This window comes from Mustela lutreola, chromosome 14 (assembly GCF_030435805.1).
Source record: "Mustela lutreola isolate mMusLut2 chromosome 14, mMusLut2.pri, whole genome shotgun sequence".
Lineage (NCBI taxonomy): Eukaryota > Metazoa > Chordata > Mammalia > Carnivora > Mustelidae > Mustela > Mustela lutreola.
The window spans coordinates 49053808-49073761 of NC_081303.1; the positions used below are offsets into that span (position 1 = coordinate 49053808).

General features: G+C 51.7%; 1 protein-coding gene across 1 annotated transcript; it reads right to left on the reverse strand.

Annotated features, from left to right (window-relative positions):
* Positions 1-704: 704 nt before the first annotated feature.
* Positions 705-10932, reverse strand: FMOD (fibromodulin). The gene is made up of 3 exons (XM_059146796.1): positions 10775-10932; positions 7058-8045; positions 705-2507 (listed from the first exon to the last, which is right to left on the reverse strand). The coding sequence occupies exons 2-3, from the start codon at positions 8034-8036 to the stop codon at positions 2356-2358; spliced, it is 1131 nt and encodes a 376-aa protein (XP_059002779.1). The 5' UTR covers positions 8037-8045; positions 10775-10932; the 3' UTR covers positions 705-2355.
* Between the last annotated feature and the right edge of the window lie 9022 nt (positions 10933-19954).

Genomic DNA, 19954 nt, shown 5'->3' on the forward strand with positions numbered 1-19954 from the left:
CCGAAGGACCAAGGTTGTTCACTCTGGCTGAAGATGGGGTTGTAGCATGAGAAGCCGTCTCAGTACGGAATTTCACAGAATGTATTAGTACATATCCGGTAAGGAATATATTCAGCTCAATAAGAATCAGTTGTGGTGATCTCCCTTTTTGAAAATGGCAGACTGTCTCTAGTACCAGGCTAGTGTGCCCCCCTAACTTCTGTAATATCTGCTAAGCACCTGGCACTTTGGGGCTTTTCCTCTTCCAAGCCTAACTAGGCGGCATCGCCTTGGACAACCCTCAGTTCTGCACAGTGACCAGTAGAGGGCAGGAGCAGTTAAGACAACAATACTCAGGACCCGCCAGCCCCAGAATTCGAGGAGGGAGCAGGGAGGACAGCCCAGGCAGAAAAATGTTAACAATGAATGAAAAAACAAAACAAAACACAAAAGCCCAGTTGTTCCTTACCTCCTGGGGGACCAAATGGAAGGAAATGTGCAGCTAGCGGGATGGAAGTTAGACTACAGGAAGAACTTTAGGAACACAAAGTTTGCTACTTTAAACATTTAGACAGGTGACTTTTTTTTTTTTTAACCCCCTAGCTACCACTGCGCAAGCAGAAAAGTTGAGAAAAGGGGCTCTTCCGTCTGAGACCTATGTGACCCACTAGGTTCCCTTAAAATAACCCTTCTGTGTGTGCCTTAAATGACTCCGCTCTTGCAGATGCAATCATAAAATAACTTTATTGGTCAGGTTAGCCACCACTCATGCTTTTCCTGTAATAAGGATCCTTTATAGAGGCATGATGGCGTTCACATGCAGACGCTTTCTGAAGAGCCTGGGGCGGGGACAGCCTTGCCCCCCACATCAGAGCTCCTTTGTTGAAATGAGCTGGTTTGGCTTTTGTGGATTTTTGAGTCTGGAGCCAAGAACATAGTCCAGGGATCCTCCCCTGCACTTCTCAGGGAAGCTGCTTCGAAGCATACACAGTATCAGGAATCTGATGGCATCTGGGCAAGGGTCCAGCTATGGCTAGCTGTCCTCAGGGAGTCCCTGTCCCTGACTGCCCAGTTGGCTCCATCCCAGTGGTGCCGGAAGAAGCAGGATGCTTACACCCCCGGCAACATTACCTTTCAGACATGGGAAGAAGAAATTGCTTTCCAACCAAGCTATAAAGCAAAAGGCATCTTCAGTAATGAGGGTGTAGCTCAGAGATGTAAAAGCAGAGGGTGTCGTACTCCGCACGGGCTAGATCTGGCTGCCTGGCCCAGGCTTCCCAGACCCAACAATCATCTCCAGCCAGAGCTCTCACTATGAACTGTGGCCTCACGACAAATCAATGAACACAACTGGACCACAGCGCCCTCCTTTGGGCTAGCCGGGCACGTGCAGGGCTGGCTGGAGTGTTTTTCTCCCATCAGGATGTAGACCTTTCAGCCTGGATAAGAGAAGAGGACACACTACCTTTCTCATGCTTCCGGAACCACGTGCCTTGGAGGATAGGGACCCGAGTAAGGAGCGTCTGGGAACAAGCAGAGGATGTGGGGCAAGGTGGACCTCGGGGGGCTGCTTCCTCAATTCAGCCGAATAGGGATGTTTGGCCCTGTTAGGGATGCTGATGTAAGTAAGGTCTGGCCTTTCCTTTCCCAGCTGCTAAAATATAGCCTCTCCGTGTATCAAAGCCTCAAGCTGGGTGTCTCCTCCCATACCAGTCCCTGAATATTGTGATCAAGCCGGTGCCCTCCAGGCTGGTGGCTTTCAAGGAGTTAGCTTTGGGAGGTGTAAAGGTGACTCCTGATTTCCCTCCCTCCAGACACTAGTGTGACTTTTCTGCAAGGCCACAGGGCTGAGGGCCACGCGCTTTGGGCTCTCGTGCTTCTGCCTAAGGCACAGAAGGGGTGTGTGGGGGGCAAGGCTAAGTGGATGAGGAGGGTGAAAGAGGAGGCAGCTGGGCAAGAGGTATTCCGAGGAGCACTGAGAAGCAGCCCAGAGGAATCGCACCTCCACCCCCCCCCCCCGGCCTGGCCAGGGATGGAGCGGAAAGCATGCTCCGTGCGGTTGCCCAAGCGACTTGCACAGTTCATGACGCCAGATTGTTGGGAAGAACTGTCTGGGGTTGGGACTTCCAGGGATGACTTCCTCTGCTACCGTGTCTGTCCTGGAAAGAGAGCTGCAGCCATGTCCCTCAGGAAAAGGCTGCCTGTCCCCTGACCCTGCCTGACCCCTGCTACAGGGAAGAAGACTACAGAGGGAGCCCATGGAGTTCTGTCACTTGGTCTGTCCCAGACCTTCCAGCAAAAGCCAAACCAAACCATCAAGCCAAATGCAGTGGGGCGTGGGGGGCCCCCTGGCCCCGTGCCCAGTGCAAGGGCCCCTCAGATCTCGATGAGGCTGGCAAGGCGCAGGCAGAGGGGCGCGTCCACCGGCATCGCGCTGCGCTTGATCTCGTTCCCGTCCAGGCGAAGCACCTGCAGCTTGGAGAAGTTCATGACGTCCACTACGGTGCAGAAGCTGCTGATGGAGAACTCTGTGGGGACAGGAGGAGCGGGGTGGGTGGGAGAAGCGCGGATCAGGGCCCCGGATCCACAGGGAGGCGGCTCAGCCACTGCGAAGCGGCTTGAGCTCTTCTGAGGGCAGGAGTGAGACTTGGCTGGCTGGGGCGGCGGCCTCGGGATCGGAGTCATACCTACTGGCACCGCTAGGGGCATCACCAGGGCGGGAGTGGGGTCTCTCCATGTGCGCGGCAGCAGGGGGAAGCAGAAGGTAGTCGAAGACCAGCCTTAGCAGCTTCGAAGGACTTTGCTGAATGGCTCTGGGAAGGAAGACTGGGGAAATGGCTGGACCTAAATCCGGAATATTTCCTGACACTTCACAGATAGAAGGGGCAGGAAATTAAAGAGAGAAAGCCTGAGCAGGGAGACAAGTGTCCTTGCGTGCAGGAGATTTGAGGGGACGCATGTCTCCATTGCCAGTACTGCCAAAGGAATGAGCAAGGCCCTGAGGTTCAAGGAGGTGGAAATTCATAGACAAATGAAGCTGTCCTGGACCTCAAAAGTCAAGTAAACAATTCCCTTGCCTCCTGTGTTTAATATGATATGGCTTACCCTCTTTTTTTTTTTTTTTTAATCTCAAAAGAAATCCCCTTTTTAAAAGATACCCCCCCCCCAACCCACACAATCTTAATAGATGTAATAGTTCTGTTTGGGCTTAACATAAACCCTTCCCTTTTCCCTCTAGTTGGCCTCTTGGGCATATTGGCCAAATCTGTCTCAAGTCTCCTGGGTTAGGAACTTGAAGGGAAAGCACCAAGAGCTCAGCTACAGCACCAGCAGGAACGGCACACATCACCAGGAAAAGCTAGCTTCCACGCCATGACTGAGGGCTTCTGGAAGCCCGCTCCTGCCAGAGGGGCTCCTGGTGAAGCCTAGTGTCTGAGTGGGTGAGCTACATCTCAAGTGCAGTTTCCAACATGGGGCAGCCCCAGAGCTTGCCTTTGCTTCTACCAGAGGAATTCCTCTGCATCTTGCCAGGGTGGCCAGGAGGCATGGGAGGAGCGGGAGGGGGATGGCCTCCTGGGGGGTGCGGTCATGGGCCATGGGCGTGAAAGGGAAGGTTGCGAAGAAGACAGTGTGGGGAGCTTAAATAGCTTGTTAGCAAGGAAAGTGCTTTTCAAGGAGCACTAACAATTGTTTTCAGTCTCTCTAAAGAACTGGCCAAGAGGGGGCACCTGGGTGGCTCAGGGGATTAAAGTCTCATGCCTTCAACTCAGGTTATGAACCCAGGGTCCTGGGATCAAGTCCTGCGTCAGGCTCTCTGCTTAGTGGGGAGCCTGCTTTCTCCTCTCTCTCTGCCTGCCTCTCTGCCTACTTGTGATCTGTCTGTCAAATAAATAAATCTTAAAAAAAAAAAATAAAGAAGACTTGACCAAGAAGAGATGGGGGGAGACTGCAGCCCATGTGTTTGCATTGCAAACGTAAGACAGAAAATCCAGCCCCAAAGAATAATGCGACACTGGACTGGGAAGAGGGGAGGAGATGGGAAATGCCTGTCTGTGGGCAGCATTCAGTGGTGGGGCCGTGAGGAGGCGGCGGGGTGGCGGGGGCGACAAGGAGGGGAATGGGTAGTGATGGGAGGGGTGTGGGGAAGATGGAGATCTTTTGGATACTTTCTGATCTCAGGAAGGAGATTAAATTGCCTCTGAGTGGGGAGGTTGGGCGCATAGCTTAAGCCAGAGGCTGCGCCTGTGGTAGCCACCGAGGAGCGTAGAGCGGGGAGGGCTGAGCAGAAGTCAGCTGGGTCGGCTTATAGCTCATTTCCTACTCCGGGCTGCTCTAGATGGATTCCCTACCCCCGCCTTGGGCCCTCAGGCCGTCTGCTAAATTCTGGATCCTTGTGCATATATACAAATATGGAAGGTACTTAGGGGCTGCTAGACACACCCCGTGTATCGATTCCATCCACACAGCGGCGCACTGTGCCCCTGTTTGCCTTCCCCACGCTCATGAAGAGGACAGGGCTTCTGCTTGGAGACTCTGGAGGACATTTTCCAGCCCAGATTAAATACTGACATAAGTCTTTCCAAATTCCTCCTGGGGTACCCACCCTGCTCCCTTGGATCCCACAGCTACTGAATAACATTCCGAGCTCTGTTCCCTTGCTATTGCCAAGCTGGAAAATCTGAGGGAGATGCTAATGGAAGAGGCAAGGGGGAGGCAGGGGACTGGCTTGATTCCCCTGCAAACCCTTTAGTTCCTGCCCTCCGTTTAGCTCCTCCCCCAGAGGACTGCTTAAGTCCCCCCCCCCTCCGTCGCCCCCACTGGCTGTGGGAGGACATCCCAGGAGAGGGGGCTAGCTTGGGGCACTGTCCTTCCTGCTGGTGGTCTGAATCAGAGAGAGAGTCCTCACTGTCTCAGACAGAGAAGCCTGGTGCCAGGTCCTTGGATATTGAAGGCCAGCCTTCAGGGTTTTCCCTACATAGCCTGGGTGGCCTGGAGAGATGGCCGCTCCTTCTCGGTGTCCCCATCTTCACAATGCAAGAAGTCAAAAAAACAGGACTATGCCTGTCAACTCCCAAGCAGCAAGGAGAGGAGAAGCTAGTCCTGGTTATTGTATCTGGCTCCTCAGTTATGTACCAGGCCCTGGACCAAGCACCTTCTGTGTTTTGATTTGCTAATTTAAGACAAATTAAGTGCAGAAAGTGGTGTTATTTTGCCTCAAAATCAAACTGGCAGAGAGACTAAATGATAACTAGATCAGGGGATCTGGCTTCAATGACACAAGAAGGGATTTGGGGGAGACACTGAATGTTTTTAGGTTGTTTGACTTCATGGAGAACTTTCTTGCAAGACCTTGGGACACTTAACTGAAGTGGTTTTATGTTCCACAGAGCTTTGTGAAGCCCCCCCCCCCCACCCTGCATCTGAGTGGCAGATGAGCTCTTTGTGGAGGCAGGCGCTGACAGGGTGCCCCGACTGAGCCCTGCCCGCCCCGCCTTTCTCTGACTATGTATCATCGGGCAATAACTAATGGGTTCTCTCCCATGACAGCTGCTCTTTGTTGGCACATTTTGGGGTCAAACACAGCACATAATGTGACCTTTCTGATGTGACAGTCCTCCCGGATTTGGAGTAGGGTGACAGGTGACTGCTGGGTGGGATGATGGACAGCCACGAGTAAATGTCAAGCCCTTTCCAGCATGCGACATCTCAGAGACATCCCAAAGCACTGGCCCACTTGGGAATAAGACCTGCCCCTCCCCACCAAAAAAGAGAGACTTTACATATAAAACTGTCTGGGTGCCCATGAAGGTGTCTCGCACTTCCAACAGAGGACCAGACACCTCCGTACCTCGCCCGCCCCGCTGTCAACCTCTGGGACAGCTGAATGGGCTGTTCAGCCTGTTTCTGTCTTGCTGAATGATTGATCTGTTCCCTGAGCACCAGGAGAGAGAGAGGGGGCCGGAGGGGATGAAGGCTCAGTCCCCATCAGTGTTTTGACAGCGCCCTTTGCTCACAGCAGGCTCCGCTTCAAAGCCCTTTGCCCAGGGGTCCGTAGTGAGTCCTTTCCCAGGGAAAGGGGGACTTGGCTGGCCGAGGAAGGCTCAGTACATTCCAGCTGGGACTCCAACATCAGAGACCCTGGGGTAATGTAAGCACATTCTGAACACAAGATCCTGACACAGAGCTGAAAAGCAACTAGATCATTCTACCCAAAATGAGTATTTCAGTCCTAAGAGGCAGAGGCAGCACTTTTGATTCCTTCAAGCATTCTGGAAGACAGGAGGCCTGTGTCTTTGCCAACTGCCCCAGGGCTTTGTGGTGATAGAACCCCTGGCACCCTAGGGGGACCTCTGCCCCCTACCAGGGGCGCCTTGTACTCCAGGGAGAATGGACCAGAACAAGTGCCTCATTCGGCTCAGAGAGGCTGCACATTCTTATCCAGCAGCTGCTCTGTTTAAAAAACAAATAAATAGCCAAACACACGGCTGGCTGTAGAGGCAGGGATAGAGCGTGTGGAAACAGAGCTCCTCCTCTTCCGGGTCAGTGAATGAAAAGGAAAGCCACAGTTTCTTAACAGCCCACCTTCCTCCCAAGATGGACCTGGAAGTTCAGTTTAAATCCCCCTCTCTAGGAACTGTTTTCATCTCTCCTTGCTACTCAACACCCAAGCCCCTCCTCTCAGACACACGGAGTTCCTGGCTGTTCCCTGCAGGTGACCCATTAAATGATCAGTTCCCCTGTGACATTCCCATTTCCCAGAATGGCCTTGTCCCTTGCCTCCAGCCCGCGCTCACTTAGCTCTCAAAACTTAAAACAAAGCTTACCTCTTCTGGGAAATCTTCTTTCAAGCCAACCCCCCCCCCCCAACTCCCAGAATTTTCCCAGCATTGCTATTTGGTCTAGGGGCGTGCCATGTTGGACCTCTTGGACAGGGGTGGGGCATGGATTGCTGGTGGCTTCCTTTGTGTTCTCTGGCTCCCCTACTTCTGTGTCTTTCGCATTGTTGCTAGCACTCACAATGGGGTTTTTTCCAATGAAACAGATAGACACTCCCCACTCCCCTCTGTGAGGGTCTCACCATTGATTCTATTGCCTTGGAGGTAGAGATTCTCCAGGTTGGTGTTGACCGGGGGGATCTTCTGCAGCTGGTTGTAGGAGAGGTCAAGCTCAAGGAGGCTGCTGGAGTTGAAGGTGTTGGAGGCCAGGCCGTTGTTGGTGAGACTGTTGTGGGACAGCCGCACATACAGCAGCTTGGGGGACCCCCGGAAGTAGCTGTCGGGGACGGAGTAGACGTTGTTGTGCTCCAGGTAGAGCTGCTCGAGGGCTATGGGCAGCCCGTCAGGCACCTTCCGTAGGTGATTGTAACTCAGGTCCAGCAAGATCAGGGACCGGAGGCCCCTCATCGCGCTGCCCACTTCCTGGATCTCGTTGTGCTGGAGATACAAGGCCGTGAGGTTCTCCAGACCCTCCAGAGCATTGTTGGGGACCCTCGAGATCTGGTTGTGGTCGAGGTGGAGCTCCCGCAGCGATCGAGGCAGGGGGCCGGGCATCCGGGTGAGGTTGTTGTGGTCCAGGTAGAGCCTCTCCAGGTGCCTCAGCTTGGAGAAGACCCTCCTGCCCACCTTATCACTGGTGATCTGGTTGCCATGGAGGGCAATCCAGAGCAGCCCAGTGGCGTTGTCGAAGACGCCCTCCTGCATGGACGAGATCTGGTTGTTCTGGAAGTAGACGTACTTCATGCGGGAAGGGACGAAGGGCAGATACTTGAGGTTGCGGTTGTCACAGTACATGGCCGTGGGGAAGTTGGGAGGGCAGTCGCACTCCTGGGGGCAGTCACGGGGCTCTGGAGGGGGCGGAGAGCCGTAGGCATAGGCTGGGCCTTCCTCCACCCCGTAGGGGTAGGGCTCATAGGGCTCGTACGGGTAGGGCTCATAGGGGTCGTAGTAGGTGGATTGCTGGCTGCGGAGGTAGTGGAACCACCAGTGGGGGTCTTCGTCGTACTGGGCCTGGGAGAGGGAACAGAGCCCGGCCAGCAGCAGGAGGGAGGCCCACTGCATTTTGTCTCTCTGCAAGAAGGGGGAGAGAGCAGAGCAGGCAAGCATGAGTGAGACAGCGGGGAGGCAGGGAAGCAGGGAGGAGAGCCTTGGGCTGTGAGCAATCCCATCTAACTTCTGCAGCAGGCTCCTGGGACGGGGAGTCCTGCCCTCACTTCCCGCACGCCTCGCCCTCCCAGTGCCAGCTCTGAACACATGGTCCAGGTGGCCTGTGGCTCCCTGGGGGAGCTGGGTACATCTTGCCCTGCTCACAGAGTCACAGAAGCAGAGCCTTCGAGATGAGAAGGAGCTTGAACGGGGTGCACTGCATTTTTTTTTTCAAGGGGCAGGTCCTTAGGAGCCTCTAGCAACATGAAGGTTCTGTTGGGGGAGTTGGGAAGCCCCAGCACTCATCTTCAGCGGGGGGCAGTGGTGGTGGTGCGTGCTCTTCAGACTTGAATTCCCATTCAGTTTGGACTCCCTGGGAATCTTAAGATTTTCCAAGAGTCCAAAGAAAAAGCCCTCTAGTCCTTTCCCTATCTCTGGGAAACCTCCAGAAGCATCTTGAGATCTCAGATGGGAAGATCTGAACTACTCCTGGAAGATCTTTTGGTCTCTTGGGCAGGCTGGGGGTTTCTGGTTTCTAGGCTTTGGGGAGGGGTGTGGTCCGCCGGGAGTCACCGCAAGTCTTGGGCTACCTTCCAGAGAGTCAGTGTGGGTAGCCATCTGCTGGGGGAGAGCACTCTCTGGTGGGCAGTCTGCGGCTATACGTGCCACTTGGAGGGCCCATGGTCTTCATGTAACAGCGACAGTACCCCCCACTGGAATGGGGACATTGGTACCAGGTGTGGCATTGTCTTCTAGGGTGAGTACTGAGTTTGGGGAGCCTGAGTCAGTGCACTTGGCTTCCGTGGTATCTAGTAAATTGTTAGCCTCCCTCCTGCTCCCCCATGGACATTACGCTAGAGCCACACAGAACCAAAGAAATGAATGAAGAACACTGAAAAATGGAATAGGAATTGACGACACTTGAGTATACCCAAGAGAACGTGCTTTGGAATGGGAGCCTGGCATCCCCTCTCCCATCCTGGGCTACCTATGATGACATATGGATCACCAGCCTCCATGACCAGCCCTCTTGCCCCCCAGCACCTGGCAATCTGTCACCTCGAGCTGCTGTGCTAGTGAGATAAGAACAGGGCAGGCATGGAGAGAAATGTGGGTTTGGTGCCCACATTTGGGAGGAAAGCCGAAGGTATGGAAGATGAGGAACCCTACTGGTCAACCTACTCTGAATTCCTATAGCCAAGGCACTGGATAGCCCTTGGGGGCAATGGGAACCTTCCAGAGGTGTGAGTGTCACCCTTGGACAGAGGAACCTTAGAGCCTTTCCTGGTCGTGGAAGGGTCATATATATCCCTCACCTTGCTGTTGGGCCTCCTGGGGTTGGCCACTGGAGACAGAGGAAAGAAAGGAATCTGAAAGTCAACATCAAGTTCAATGATGGGAAAGACCCTGACTGTGACACTCAAACTAGTCACCTCTACCACCCTGCCTCCCAGGCCGCAGACCTCTCTGTTTCCTGAAAGTAAGTCCCGTCGGCCTCCTTCATTCCATTAGCCTCTGGGCTGCAGGGGAGAGGCACCTGGCTCGTCCTCAAGCAGCCTCAGGCCTCAGACAAAGAGCCCACAGTGTTTCTGAGAAGCCAACCCAACTGCCCACTGCCTGGGCATGCTGGCTGGGCCCTGGCTCCGGCCAGGAGAGAAGACGGATGGAGCGGCCCACTGCCAACAGTGCATTTTTCCATGCACAGCCCTGGACTGCTGCAGGACCAAGGTGGCTGACTGGAGGCTGGCACAGTGAGCCTCTGTCTCCATTTCTCCTTCCAGACCTGGCATCTTGGCAGACGAGAGCCACCTTCCTCTTCAAGACCCAGCTTTCCAGGGGCCGTGCCTCCTGCCCGTTTTGGCCTCTCCTCAGGAGCCATGACGGCCGAGAGGGCTGCATGGGGGGCTTGCTTCTCTCTTCTGCTCCATCAGCAGTGTTGGCCCACAGTCATCTGCTCTGAAGCCCCCCTGCCCACCCTAATGGCAGAGACCTTTCTGTGCTCAGAGTTTCGTGAGGTGGAAAGTTTCCAGGATTGGTGCTCCCTGAGCTGTGGGGAGCTGCCTCAGGAGCTAATGCTGTCCTCTCCCTTCTCCACTCTGGAGAACGATCCTTCCCTCCTATCAGGGTTGAAGAGGTCAGACCGGAAGTCATCCCCTGTGCTGGATTAGACCCTCCTTCATGCTCCCTGAACATGGTTGAGTCTCAGCATTTCTCTTTATTCTTTTCCTTTATCCCAGCAACACACACACACACACACACATACACACACACACACACTCTCACTCTCACCCCCCACATCCTTCCCTTGTAAGAGCACCCAGGTACCATCATCTGCCCACAGGCCAGATGGTGGGATTATGAGTCCCAGTGGGACAGAGCTGGCTTCTCGAGATACCTGGTCCTCCCCTTTTTCATGCCTGAGAAGGGGAGCCCCTTTCCCCAACAACCAGAAAGGAACCATAGGACAGAGGTAGCACATTCCTTCTACTCCCCTTTGTGCCTCTCCAGCATCCTGGGGTCATGGTCCGGATGGGAGGAAGAAGAATCCAATCCGCTCCTCCCTCTGAGCCTTTCTCCCTAAGCCCCGGCCCTTCCCTTTCCTCCCATTATGGAACTACAAGGGACAAAAACTGAAGTAAAATGACTAAACTTACCGCCAGTTGAACCTTTCAGAGAGTGACCACGTCCCTCTGTCTGGCCTCCTTGGGTTGGAGAACGTGTGAGAGAGAGAGAGACAGAGTGTCTACTGAGAGTGTGCGGGTCTGTGCCAGGCCAGGGTCCCGCCCCCAAATTCCTAATCAAATATTGTGAAGAGAGGGACTGAGGAGGCCGGATCCTGGCTTTTTCGGCTCTGCTGCGGGGGCGGAGCTCACACTCAACCAAGCAAAATCCTTCCGTCTGCCTGACGTTAGAAAAACCACCTTCTTTCCACTCACTTATCTTCCCTAAAGCATTGGCAGCTCCGGGTCTCTTTCTGCTGAGTGAGTTAGTGGCGCCCTGGAAGGTATTTGTACAGTCTCTTACCAAGTGTCTGGCTTTCTCATTAAACCCACAAGGGCAGATGCAGGGCTCGGGAGGGCCAGGATTGGGGAAGAGGGCGTCTTAACTGTTTCAGCAACCCATGTGTCACCCCAGAGGGCCAGGACCACTCGGCCTCCTCGCCTCCCCTCTGTGCAGGTGGTTAGACCAGTGCACGAGCAGGCACAGTGCACGACACAGGATAGCTGGCTCGGGCTCCAGCTTACCCATGTAGACTTGCCTGGGCTGCAGGGTTTCTCTCCTCCTTTGGAATTAATGGAAAAGAAGGGGAGCTCACCTTCATGGGTCACTTACCGCGCGCCTGCATCACACACTTTCATTTAATCCCCTGGCAACCATTCAACTTTCGGTCTCCATGAACTTGACTGCTCTGGAAAACTCCCATAAACAGAATGGTACAGCGCTCATCTTTCTGTGACTGGCTGATTTCACTTGGCATCATGTTCTTAAAATTCATCCATCACAGTATGCGGCAGAATCCCCTTCCTACAACATTCTCTTGTATGTGTAGACCACGTTTTGTTGATCTGTTCATCCACTGATGGACATTTGGGTTGCCTTAGCCTCTTGGCTTTCGTAAATAACACCCCTATGAACGTGAGTGTACAAATACCTTTTGAAGCCCCTGCTTTTAATTAATTTGGATATACGCTTAGAAATGGAATTGTTGGAACATATGGGGATTCTATTTTTAATTTTTTAAAAAAGATTTTATTTATTTATTTATTTGTCAGTGTGTGAGAGAGAGAGAGCGAGAGAGCGAGAGCGCGCAAGGGGGCAGAGTGGTAGGCAGAGGCAGAGAGAGAAACAGGATCCCTGCCGAGCAAGGAGCCCAATGTGGAACTCGATCCCAGGACACTGGGATCATGACATGAGCTGAAGGCAGTGGCTTAACCAATTGAGCTACCCAGGCATCCTTATTTTTAATTTTTTAAACCACCATCCTATTTCCCATAGTAGATGGGAACGCCAGTGGGGCACAAAGGTTCAAGTTTTAAACACTCCTTGTTTTTTAAGAAATACTGATTGAGAAAGCCTCACATTCAAATCAGAAGACATTAGAGGTGTCGAGGAAGGTGCAACTTTTGGTTGCTCCAATGGGTTTAAACTGCGTAGGCTGTCAGAAAGGCCCTTGTCAGGAACCCACTCTCTTCAGGGCTTATGAAGAGTTTTTTAATTTTTTAAAAATTTTTAAAAATTTTATTTTCTTTAAAGATTTTTATTTATTTACTTGATAGAGAGAGAGAGAGAGAGAGAGAGAGACAGTGAGAGGGAACACAAGCAGGGGGAGTGGGAGAAGGAAAAGCAGGCTCCCTACCTACCAAGCTGGGAGCCCGATGCTGGGCTCGATCCCAGGACTCTGGGATCATGACCTGAGCCAGAGACAGATGCTTAAGGACTGAGCCGCCCAGGCACCCCATGAAGAGTTTTTTTAAAAGATTAAATATAATGAATCGGTATCTGCTGACGACCTACTATAAACTAAGCGGTCTACTGATGTTATTTCACTTAATGAACATAGGAGGTATTTTGTGTTGGAGACAGAGGTACAGAGAACTAGTGTGACTAGCTAAAAAGTAGGAAAACAAGGATTTGAACCTTGATCTGCATGATTCCAAAGCCTATAGACTTTCCTACAACCAAAGGCCAGAGGACTGATGGAGTGGGAGGGGCGATGAGCACCTTGCTACCACGTTTGGACTCAGTTCCTATGGAGCCCGACTAAGTAGAGGGGTCCAATCTGCTGGAATCTGAGGACAGAGAGGGTAGAGTGAGAGAGGGCTGGAGTACAGGGCTTCTCTTTCCAAGTCCAGACATATTTCATTTCAGTTTAATAAATATGAACCTCTACTATGTGCCTGGTGTGGTCTTAAGTGTTGGGGATGTATAGAAGGTTCTAATATAATGCTTGCTCAAAATAAAGCAGGAGACTTTGCAGTAAACTCTGATTCCATGAATGAGACAGAGTGATATTAATGTGAAGATGGTTATCAATAATGCACAGACAACCTTCTTATCATTCTGAGTCCAGAAAGCAGTCACCTTTCAACAGAAGACACTGGTTTTGGTAACAGGGCCCAAGATATACTTCTTGGATGGGCCTAGATAGCCACGCACATCCGCCCATTGGGTACAGATGTTTATTTATTTTTTAACTGCAGCATGCTGAACAATGCTGCATTTATTAGCAGCGAAAGTCAGGGGAGCCTGGGGACCAACCGTTGCCTGGGATTCTTCCCAACCAGGCTCCGCCAAAAAGGCAATATCCTCATGTGTTTTGTTGACCATTTCTAAAGTGGTGAGATCTCTACCAGATCTTTTGTTATCGATCCTGGTCCGAGGCAGGCTTGGGAGGAAGAAAGAAGAGAGGGTGACTGGGACCAGGTCAGGAGGCATGTTCCAGGGGGGCCACCCACGGTTCAAAAGTTCCACTGTTGATGGGCTCTGATCTCCATTTTCACCACTCTGTTTGCCTGGATCCTGGATCTAGGCCCTCAGAGCTTGGCTTCAGCATGAGAAACCAAGTAGGGGATCCTGATGTCCTCCAGATTGCCGAGGGAGTCCACATGTGACAGGGGTTCATTCGGGACACTGTGCTTTCTGGGAGGTGTCGAGCCAGCACTCCCCAGTCACCAGGCTGCAAGCAAACTAAAAAGAGAGGCTATGTTATTCATTTATGTAGCCTCAGCCCCAGCTGGGCATACGATGCCTGGTGCTTAGTAGGTGATCAGTAAAGAGTTGTGGAATGAATTGTATTTTTGGCTCCCTACAGAGTCTGCCTGTCTTCAGTACCCAAGGCCGGGTAGAATAACCACCACCACTGAGGCCAGGAAAACCGTTTGGCCTTCAGGCCTATTTGACTTTCCGGGGGTTCAAGCCACTGCTATTTCCTCCCCACCCAGAAAAGTACAGGTTAAGCTGCAACCACTAGGCACAGCTGATTGTCTCTGATGTTGGACCCACCCTGTCTGGAAGGGATGAAATGTGTTCCGATTCAAATTCTTACTGGAATTCAAGACACAGTGACCTTCGGTGGCCACCAGCCCCTTCCTCTTTCTCCCCCATAGGACCCAATATCACTTGTTTTTATAACAGAGCCTCTGATCCCAAACAACTGGGACAGGGGAGCAGGGGGGAGGATAAGAGTGGAAATCCACCCAAATAGAATTGGTGAGTTGACTATAAAGAGGTCAGTAGAAAGACGATCATGGTGATACAATCCAGGCTGCACTCCTGGCTCATCCTAAAGACTTTTGATGCCAGAGAGAGATTGTTTATTAGTTTGATGTTTCGATGGAAAGTCTGGGCTACCCTGGCACCCAACAGTAATGTCCCAAAGTTTCCAAGGGAGTTTTTTTCTCCTTATTCCCTCGTCATGGAGGGGTCATTTGAAGTCCTTACTATGGATAGTCTCCTCTTTCCAGAAGGATGAGACAAAAAGATGTTGGAGCTGGGGAAGAGACTTGTTTTCTTTCAAATGCAGTAGGAGGAAGACTTTGAGTTCTAAGTTCTGGGAAATTCATTGAGGGCTTCAGAATTTTCTTCTAATGAGCTCCTTAAAAAAAGACAGAGAACAACTTTTCTCTTTTAATGGATAGAATCTCTTATTTTGACTGTGTATTTGCATCATGCTTGGTGCTATTAACCTGATGATAACAGGTTCTTTCTAGAAGTTCACCTTCTTGAAAATATGAATGTGCTTGAATAGGGAAATCAGGGTTGTCTCGGGGAGAGATACCTAGATGAGGAAGGAGTCAAAGGAGATAACCTGAGGTCTGAAGTCTGGAGGCCACACAAGGTAGGGCATGCTTCTTTGTTTTGCAAATGAGCTGAGAGCTACTGATATTCCTGAGACGGTGCTGGGGGAGAGAACCTATCTAAGACGGACCCTTCCCAGGATTCTGGCACCAGCTATGGTTACCTGGCTGTAGGTAAGACCAGGACTAGATAATAACTCTCAAACACCAGCTACCATTTCTGATATTCTTACCACAACCCTGTCGAATAAATATTATCATACCTTATTTTTACACATGAAGAAATGGAAATTTAGGAAGGCTCATAAATTTGTTTAAGATTGCATAGCAATTAAGTGGCAGAGCTGGGATTTTAAACTTGTCTGTCTGCTTCTAGAGTCTGAGTTCCTGACCACTATGCATATGGACTCTCCTGGGTAAAGGAAAAACTGATGTTCTATGGGTTTGGAACATATATTTGTTCAGATTACAGCTCAACCACTTACTGTCTCTGTGATTTGGGGCTAATTGCTTACACGTCCATGAAACTTCATTTGTAAAATGGGGGCAATGACCCTAACTTCTTGAGATCTTGGGAAGAGTAAATGAGACAAAAAAAAAAAAAAAAAAAAAAAGAGGCTCCTGGTAGAGAGCCTGTCACATGTTGGCCCGTCAATAAATGGCAGCCGCCTTTGGTTATTTTAGTAGATTACAAGTTCCCTGGGAGCGGGGGTGGGGGGGCAATCTCATTGGTTGACCTAATGCTTGGCCAAGTGCCTGGCATTTATGAGGTCCTTTCTAAATGTTGGTTGAATAAATGGAAGGTGTAGAAGCTGGATTTTACTGAAGGATATCTAATCTACTTCGGTATCTTAAACCAGTCAGAGAGAGGCTAGTTAAGGATAGAGGTGGGACTTTCAGGGCCTAGAATTTTCAACACCCCTCCCCTCCCCTGCCAAGGAAGGACGCAAGAGGTGACGGCAAGGTCCATGTGGAACACTCTATGGACATGGAGAAATATCTTGGGGAGGGGGTCATGGAAAAGGTCAGGATCTAAGAGCCAAGTACTGAGCAGCCCAGAAGAAGAGATGCCTGGTTCCTTCTCAGACAGGGGCTTAAGAGACAGGTTTAAGGTGGAGAGAGGGTAGAAGAAGAATGCTACCTAACGAGTAGCACCACTCCGAATCCCTCTGGGCTGAGGAAAGAAATTGGCTCCAAGCCGAGGGTGGACAGGGCTGGTTTTTCAAAGCAAGAACTAGTGACGTGGGTCCATGGAAAGGTCTAAGGACTTGGGTCTAGTTCTACTGGAGTTCAGAGAAGAATAGAGAATAATGATCCCTAGTAATGTGTGTGATTCCTGAATTCTGGTTCATTTATTCATCCGCTTACCTGTACATGGTCCCCCTAGTAAAGTAATAGTTCAACAATGAAATTAAAAAAAAAAAAAAAAGAAAGAAAAACCCTTTAAAAGCAAAAAGGGGGTTTAGGAAAAGCAATGTATTATCATTGTCTTGGAAAGGGCATGGATTTTGAGTCAGACAGAATGGCGTTGGATCCCAGAAATTTAGAGTGTGTTCCTTACTGCCCTTGGTCTTCAGGTTCCTTATCTGCAGAATGGAAATGATTAACACCTAGATCATTAGGGGGTTTTATTTTATTTTATTTTGTTTTTTTTCATTAGGTGGTTTTAAAGCAATCGGAAGTATCTAGCACAGCACCTGGCACATGGAAGACACTTAGAAAAATGTCACTTCTTTTCCTCACCTTGGGTATTTGTCCAGGAGTGGGCCAGGGCCAGGGTGTGGAAAGGAAGCCCTAATCTACAGAAAGGTCAGAGAGAAGACGTTTTGGTAGGGTTGTGGGTGGCGGCAGCTTGGAAAGGAAATAGACGATGTACTTGACACTTGTAAGGAAAAAACAGAACCAGAGGTTAGCGGGCCCAAAGGGCCTAGGATTCCTGTAGCACAGCCCTCCATGTGGGGGGCCTGTTTCTCAGCCCTGGCTGCACGGGGAGCCAGTGGGGTGGCTTTCAAGAACACCCAGGCCCAGGGGCGCCTGGGTGGCTCAGTGGGCTAAGCCTCTGCCTTCGGCTCAGGTCATGATCCCAGGGTGCTGGGATCGAGCCCCTCATGGGGCTCTCTGCTCAGCGGGGAGCCTGCTTCCTCCTCTCTCTCTGCCTGCCTCTCTGCCTACTTGTAATCTCTGTCAAATAAATAAATAAAATCTTTAAAAAAAAAAAAAAAAAAAAGAACACCCAGGCCCAAGCGTCACCCCAGATGAATGAAATAGGATCTGTGCAGATGGGACCCGGCATCTCATCATTGATTGGCGGGTGGTTTTCGTGTGTAGCCAGGTTTGAGAATGCTCTCTGGAGGCAGGGAGATCCACATGATGACCTCAAAACTAGAGGCCATCGCTGAAACCTCTGTCTCTAAAATGAGGGGCTTCTCAAACTTTTCTTCATGAAGTGTCCATAAGAGGAGAGAAGAATGCCAGAAGAATCCAGTAATCAAAGCGCACCATCCAAAGCAGCCCCCTCAAGCCAAAATCTCACATTTGATGTTAAAAAGTCATGTGATGTTTGCATTTTGGTCCATAAAACATTCATGTTTATTTCCATAGCAATCTACCTTCACCCCCATGAAAACTCCTGGGGTAAAAATGGGGGTCTAGATACACCATGCTTCTCCAGAGGCTCTGTGGACCTGGGCAATCACAGACAGAGCAGTCATTCACTTCGGCTGGTGAGCTCCCTGGTCACTGGAGGGACAGCTTTGGGAGTTGTCCCTGTGGATCTCGTATCTCGGGGACGCACCATGGCTGTGGAGTTCACAGACTGTTCCCCCCCCCCCCCCCCCCCCCCGTCTGTTGCTAGAGCAGGAAGAGGGGGCACTGTTGCTTCCTCACCACCTTTCCTGTTGGAGAAACAGCCAAATGGCTCCCAGCCAGGCCACTTGGTAAGCTTTGCTAAGAGCTGAATTCCTTTTCCAATCCCCAGGCGGCTATATTTCTAAGGGAATTTGCAAGAATAGAAATTGTTTTGATCTTCAATCAAGATACAGAAAGATTCACTCCCCCTACCTTCCACTTCTTCGATCCCCAGCCACGTTAAGTAACACCCCCTGTGGGAGAGCTGGCTCCCCACACACCCCCTCCCTGCCAGGAGGAGCAGCCCCCCCAGGGCAGCCTGTTCTCCAGCTTCTGCGCCTGAGGCCCGTAATGTTTCCTTCTAACCTGCCCCTCTCTGCCTCCAGCTCCCCTTTCCATCCACTTTAACAAAAAAAAACAACATCTTCCAGGAGCCAATGTGTTGGACCTTCAGGAGCGAACTGGGGTGCACGGTACAGGGTTAGAAGAGAGTGCCTTCTTTCTGGAGAACCAGAAAAAGGAAGACGAAAGGAATTGCTATTTTTGAAAGCTCTGGGCTGGATCCTCCACCTACAACATTTACTCTTTGTAAAACCCTGAAACGTAGTTCCAATTATTTCCATTTAACATGGACGGTAAACCGAGGGTCGAAGAGGTGAACTGAGATTTTAACACAAGCCCAGCATCGGGAGTGAAGGAAAGGTTGCCTAGGGGAGAGGATGAATGAGTAGATAAGTCACCTGGGAAGCAAAGCCTGCCCCAGGGCCAACAGCAATCATGGTTGTCAGCAGAAACCCTCCTCCCCCTCCCCCATTCCCTGCCACCTCCTCAGAGAAATAGACTGACTGAGATTCTCTGGGCTTCTCCCGGCAAAGACAACTCTCCACCATTCTCCTTTCTCTTGCTGCTCCCATCAGTGGCAGACGAGGGCATCAGTAGAGATGCTTGAAGCCTGTACGACAACCCCCGCTGTCTAAAGCAGCCTTCTGTGCCCGCTGGGGAGCTCTCTCGGAAGACCCCCCGCTCGGGAAGGTCTGCTCCTGGAGTCTGGAGTGGGACATCACCTAACTTTCTGCAACAGGCCCTCCTCACCCTGTTTGTTCTTTTCCAGAACCAGCTTCCGTATGAACCAAGCCCGCGAGGTATAGAGGTGAGTGAGACCTTCCTTTATTTTCTTTCTTTCTCTGTGTTCTTGCCTAGTTTGCTCTGACTTGGGCCCTGGTGCGTATGATGTTGCTGGAGGCCCAGCGCCCCCACAACCCCGCACCCACGCCTGACACATTGTGGATATTTGGTCAGATTAGCTACCCTGCCTGGAGTTGCCAGCTGCCGGACATGGCCTCTCGCCTCCTCAGGAGGGAGAATGGGGGGGCAGCGGTGGGGGCAGGAGGGAAGCAGGAGGAGGCCCTTAGCTGGCAGGCCTGGTCTCTCATCGGTGGGCTGCAGGAGAGGCGTCAGCCTCGCCTGCGACTGAGATTTGACGCGAACCAGTGCCGCTCTTCGGCGGAAGAAGATCTGAAAGGTGAGGTGCTGGAAGATGTTTTTGTCTAGTCTTGCTGTTGTTCTTAGAGGCCCAGGTCAGCGCCCCCAGCCGGGGAGCCCCTCGGAGTCTCGGAGCGGTGTGGGGGTGTCACTGGGAGGCATTTTAAGGGAGTGGGAAAGGCAACTGGGGTTCAAACCCGAAGCTGATCTTTCAATGAGCGCCCTCTCCTCTGCCAAGGGGTGGGGGGGCTCTCCGCTAGAGACCGGAGCAGGAGGGCAGGGCGGAGAGCACCAGCTGCTTGTGGGTAAAGGGGGTTCAGCTTCTGTCGCTCCGCCTGGTACAGAGGGCCTCCTCTGGAAAGCCCTGCCCCCTTCTGCGTTATTCTCCCACTTTTGGGGAGCACGGGGGTTCACCTCCCCTGGTGCCAGTGTGTGTGTGTGTATCCGGGAGGACAGTGGGTGCAGACTGCGTGATTGGTGCTGCCGGCCCCCTCTCCTTCCCCCCAAAACCTTCTTCAGACTGCCGTCTGCACCCCAGTGGAGGGTCAGACATAGTCTTTTCGACTCCAGAAGCCCCAGTCCCTCCCAGGCCGAGTGGGGCGTGGGTGAGGAATGCAAGGGGACACTGCAGAGCTATTAAGAGACCTCTAGCATCTGGGACTTGAGTGGGCTTGGCTGCCTGGTTTGGGGAATCTTGAGCGCTGCTGA

What these genes read in the sequence shown, in the direction of transcription:
- FMOD (XM_059146796.1), bottom strand. Translation starts at nt 8,036, where the DNA reads ATGCAGTGGGCCTCCCTCCTGCTGCTGGCCGGGCTCTGTTCCCTCTCC. An exon ending in CCAAGGCAATAGAATCAATG is followed by an intron (nt 2,508 to 7,057) that starts GTGAGACCCTCA and finishes CTGTCCCCACAG; the next exon opens with AGTTCTCCATCAGCAGCTTC.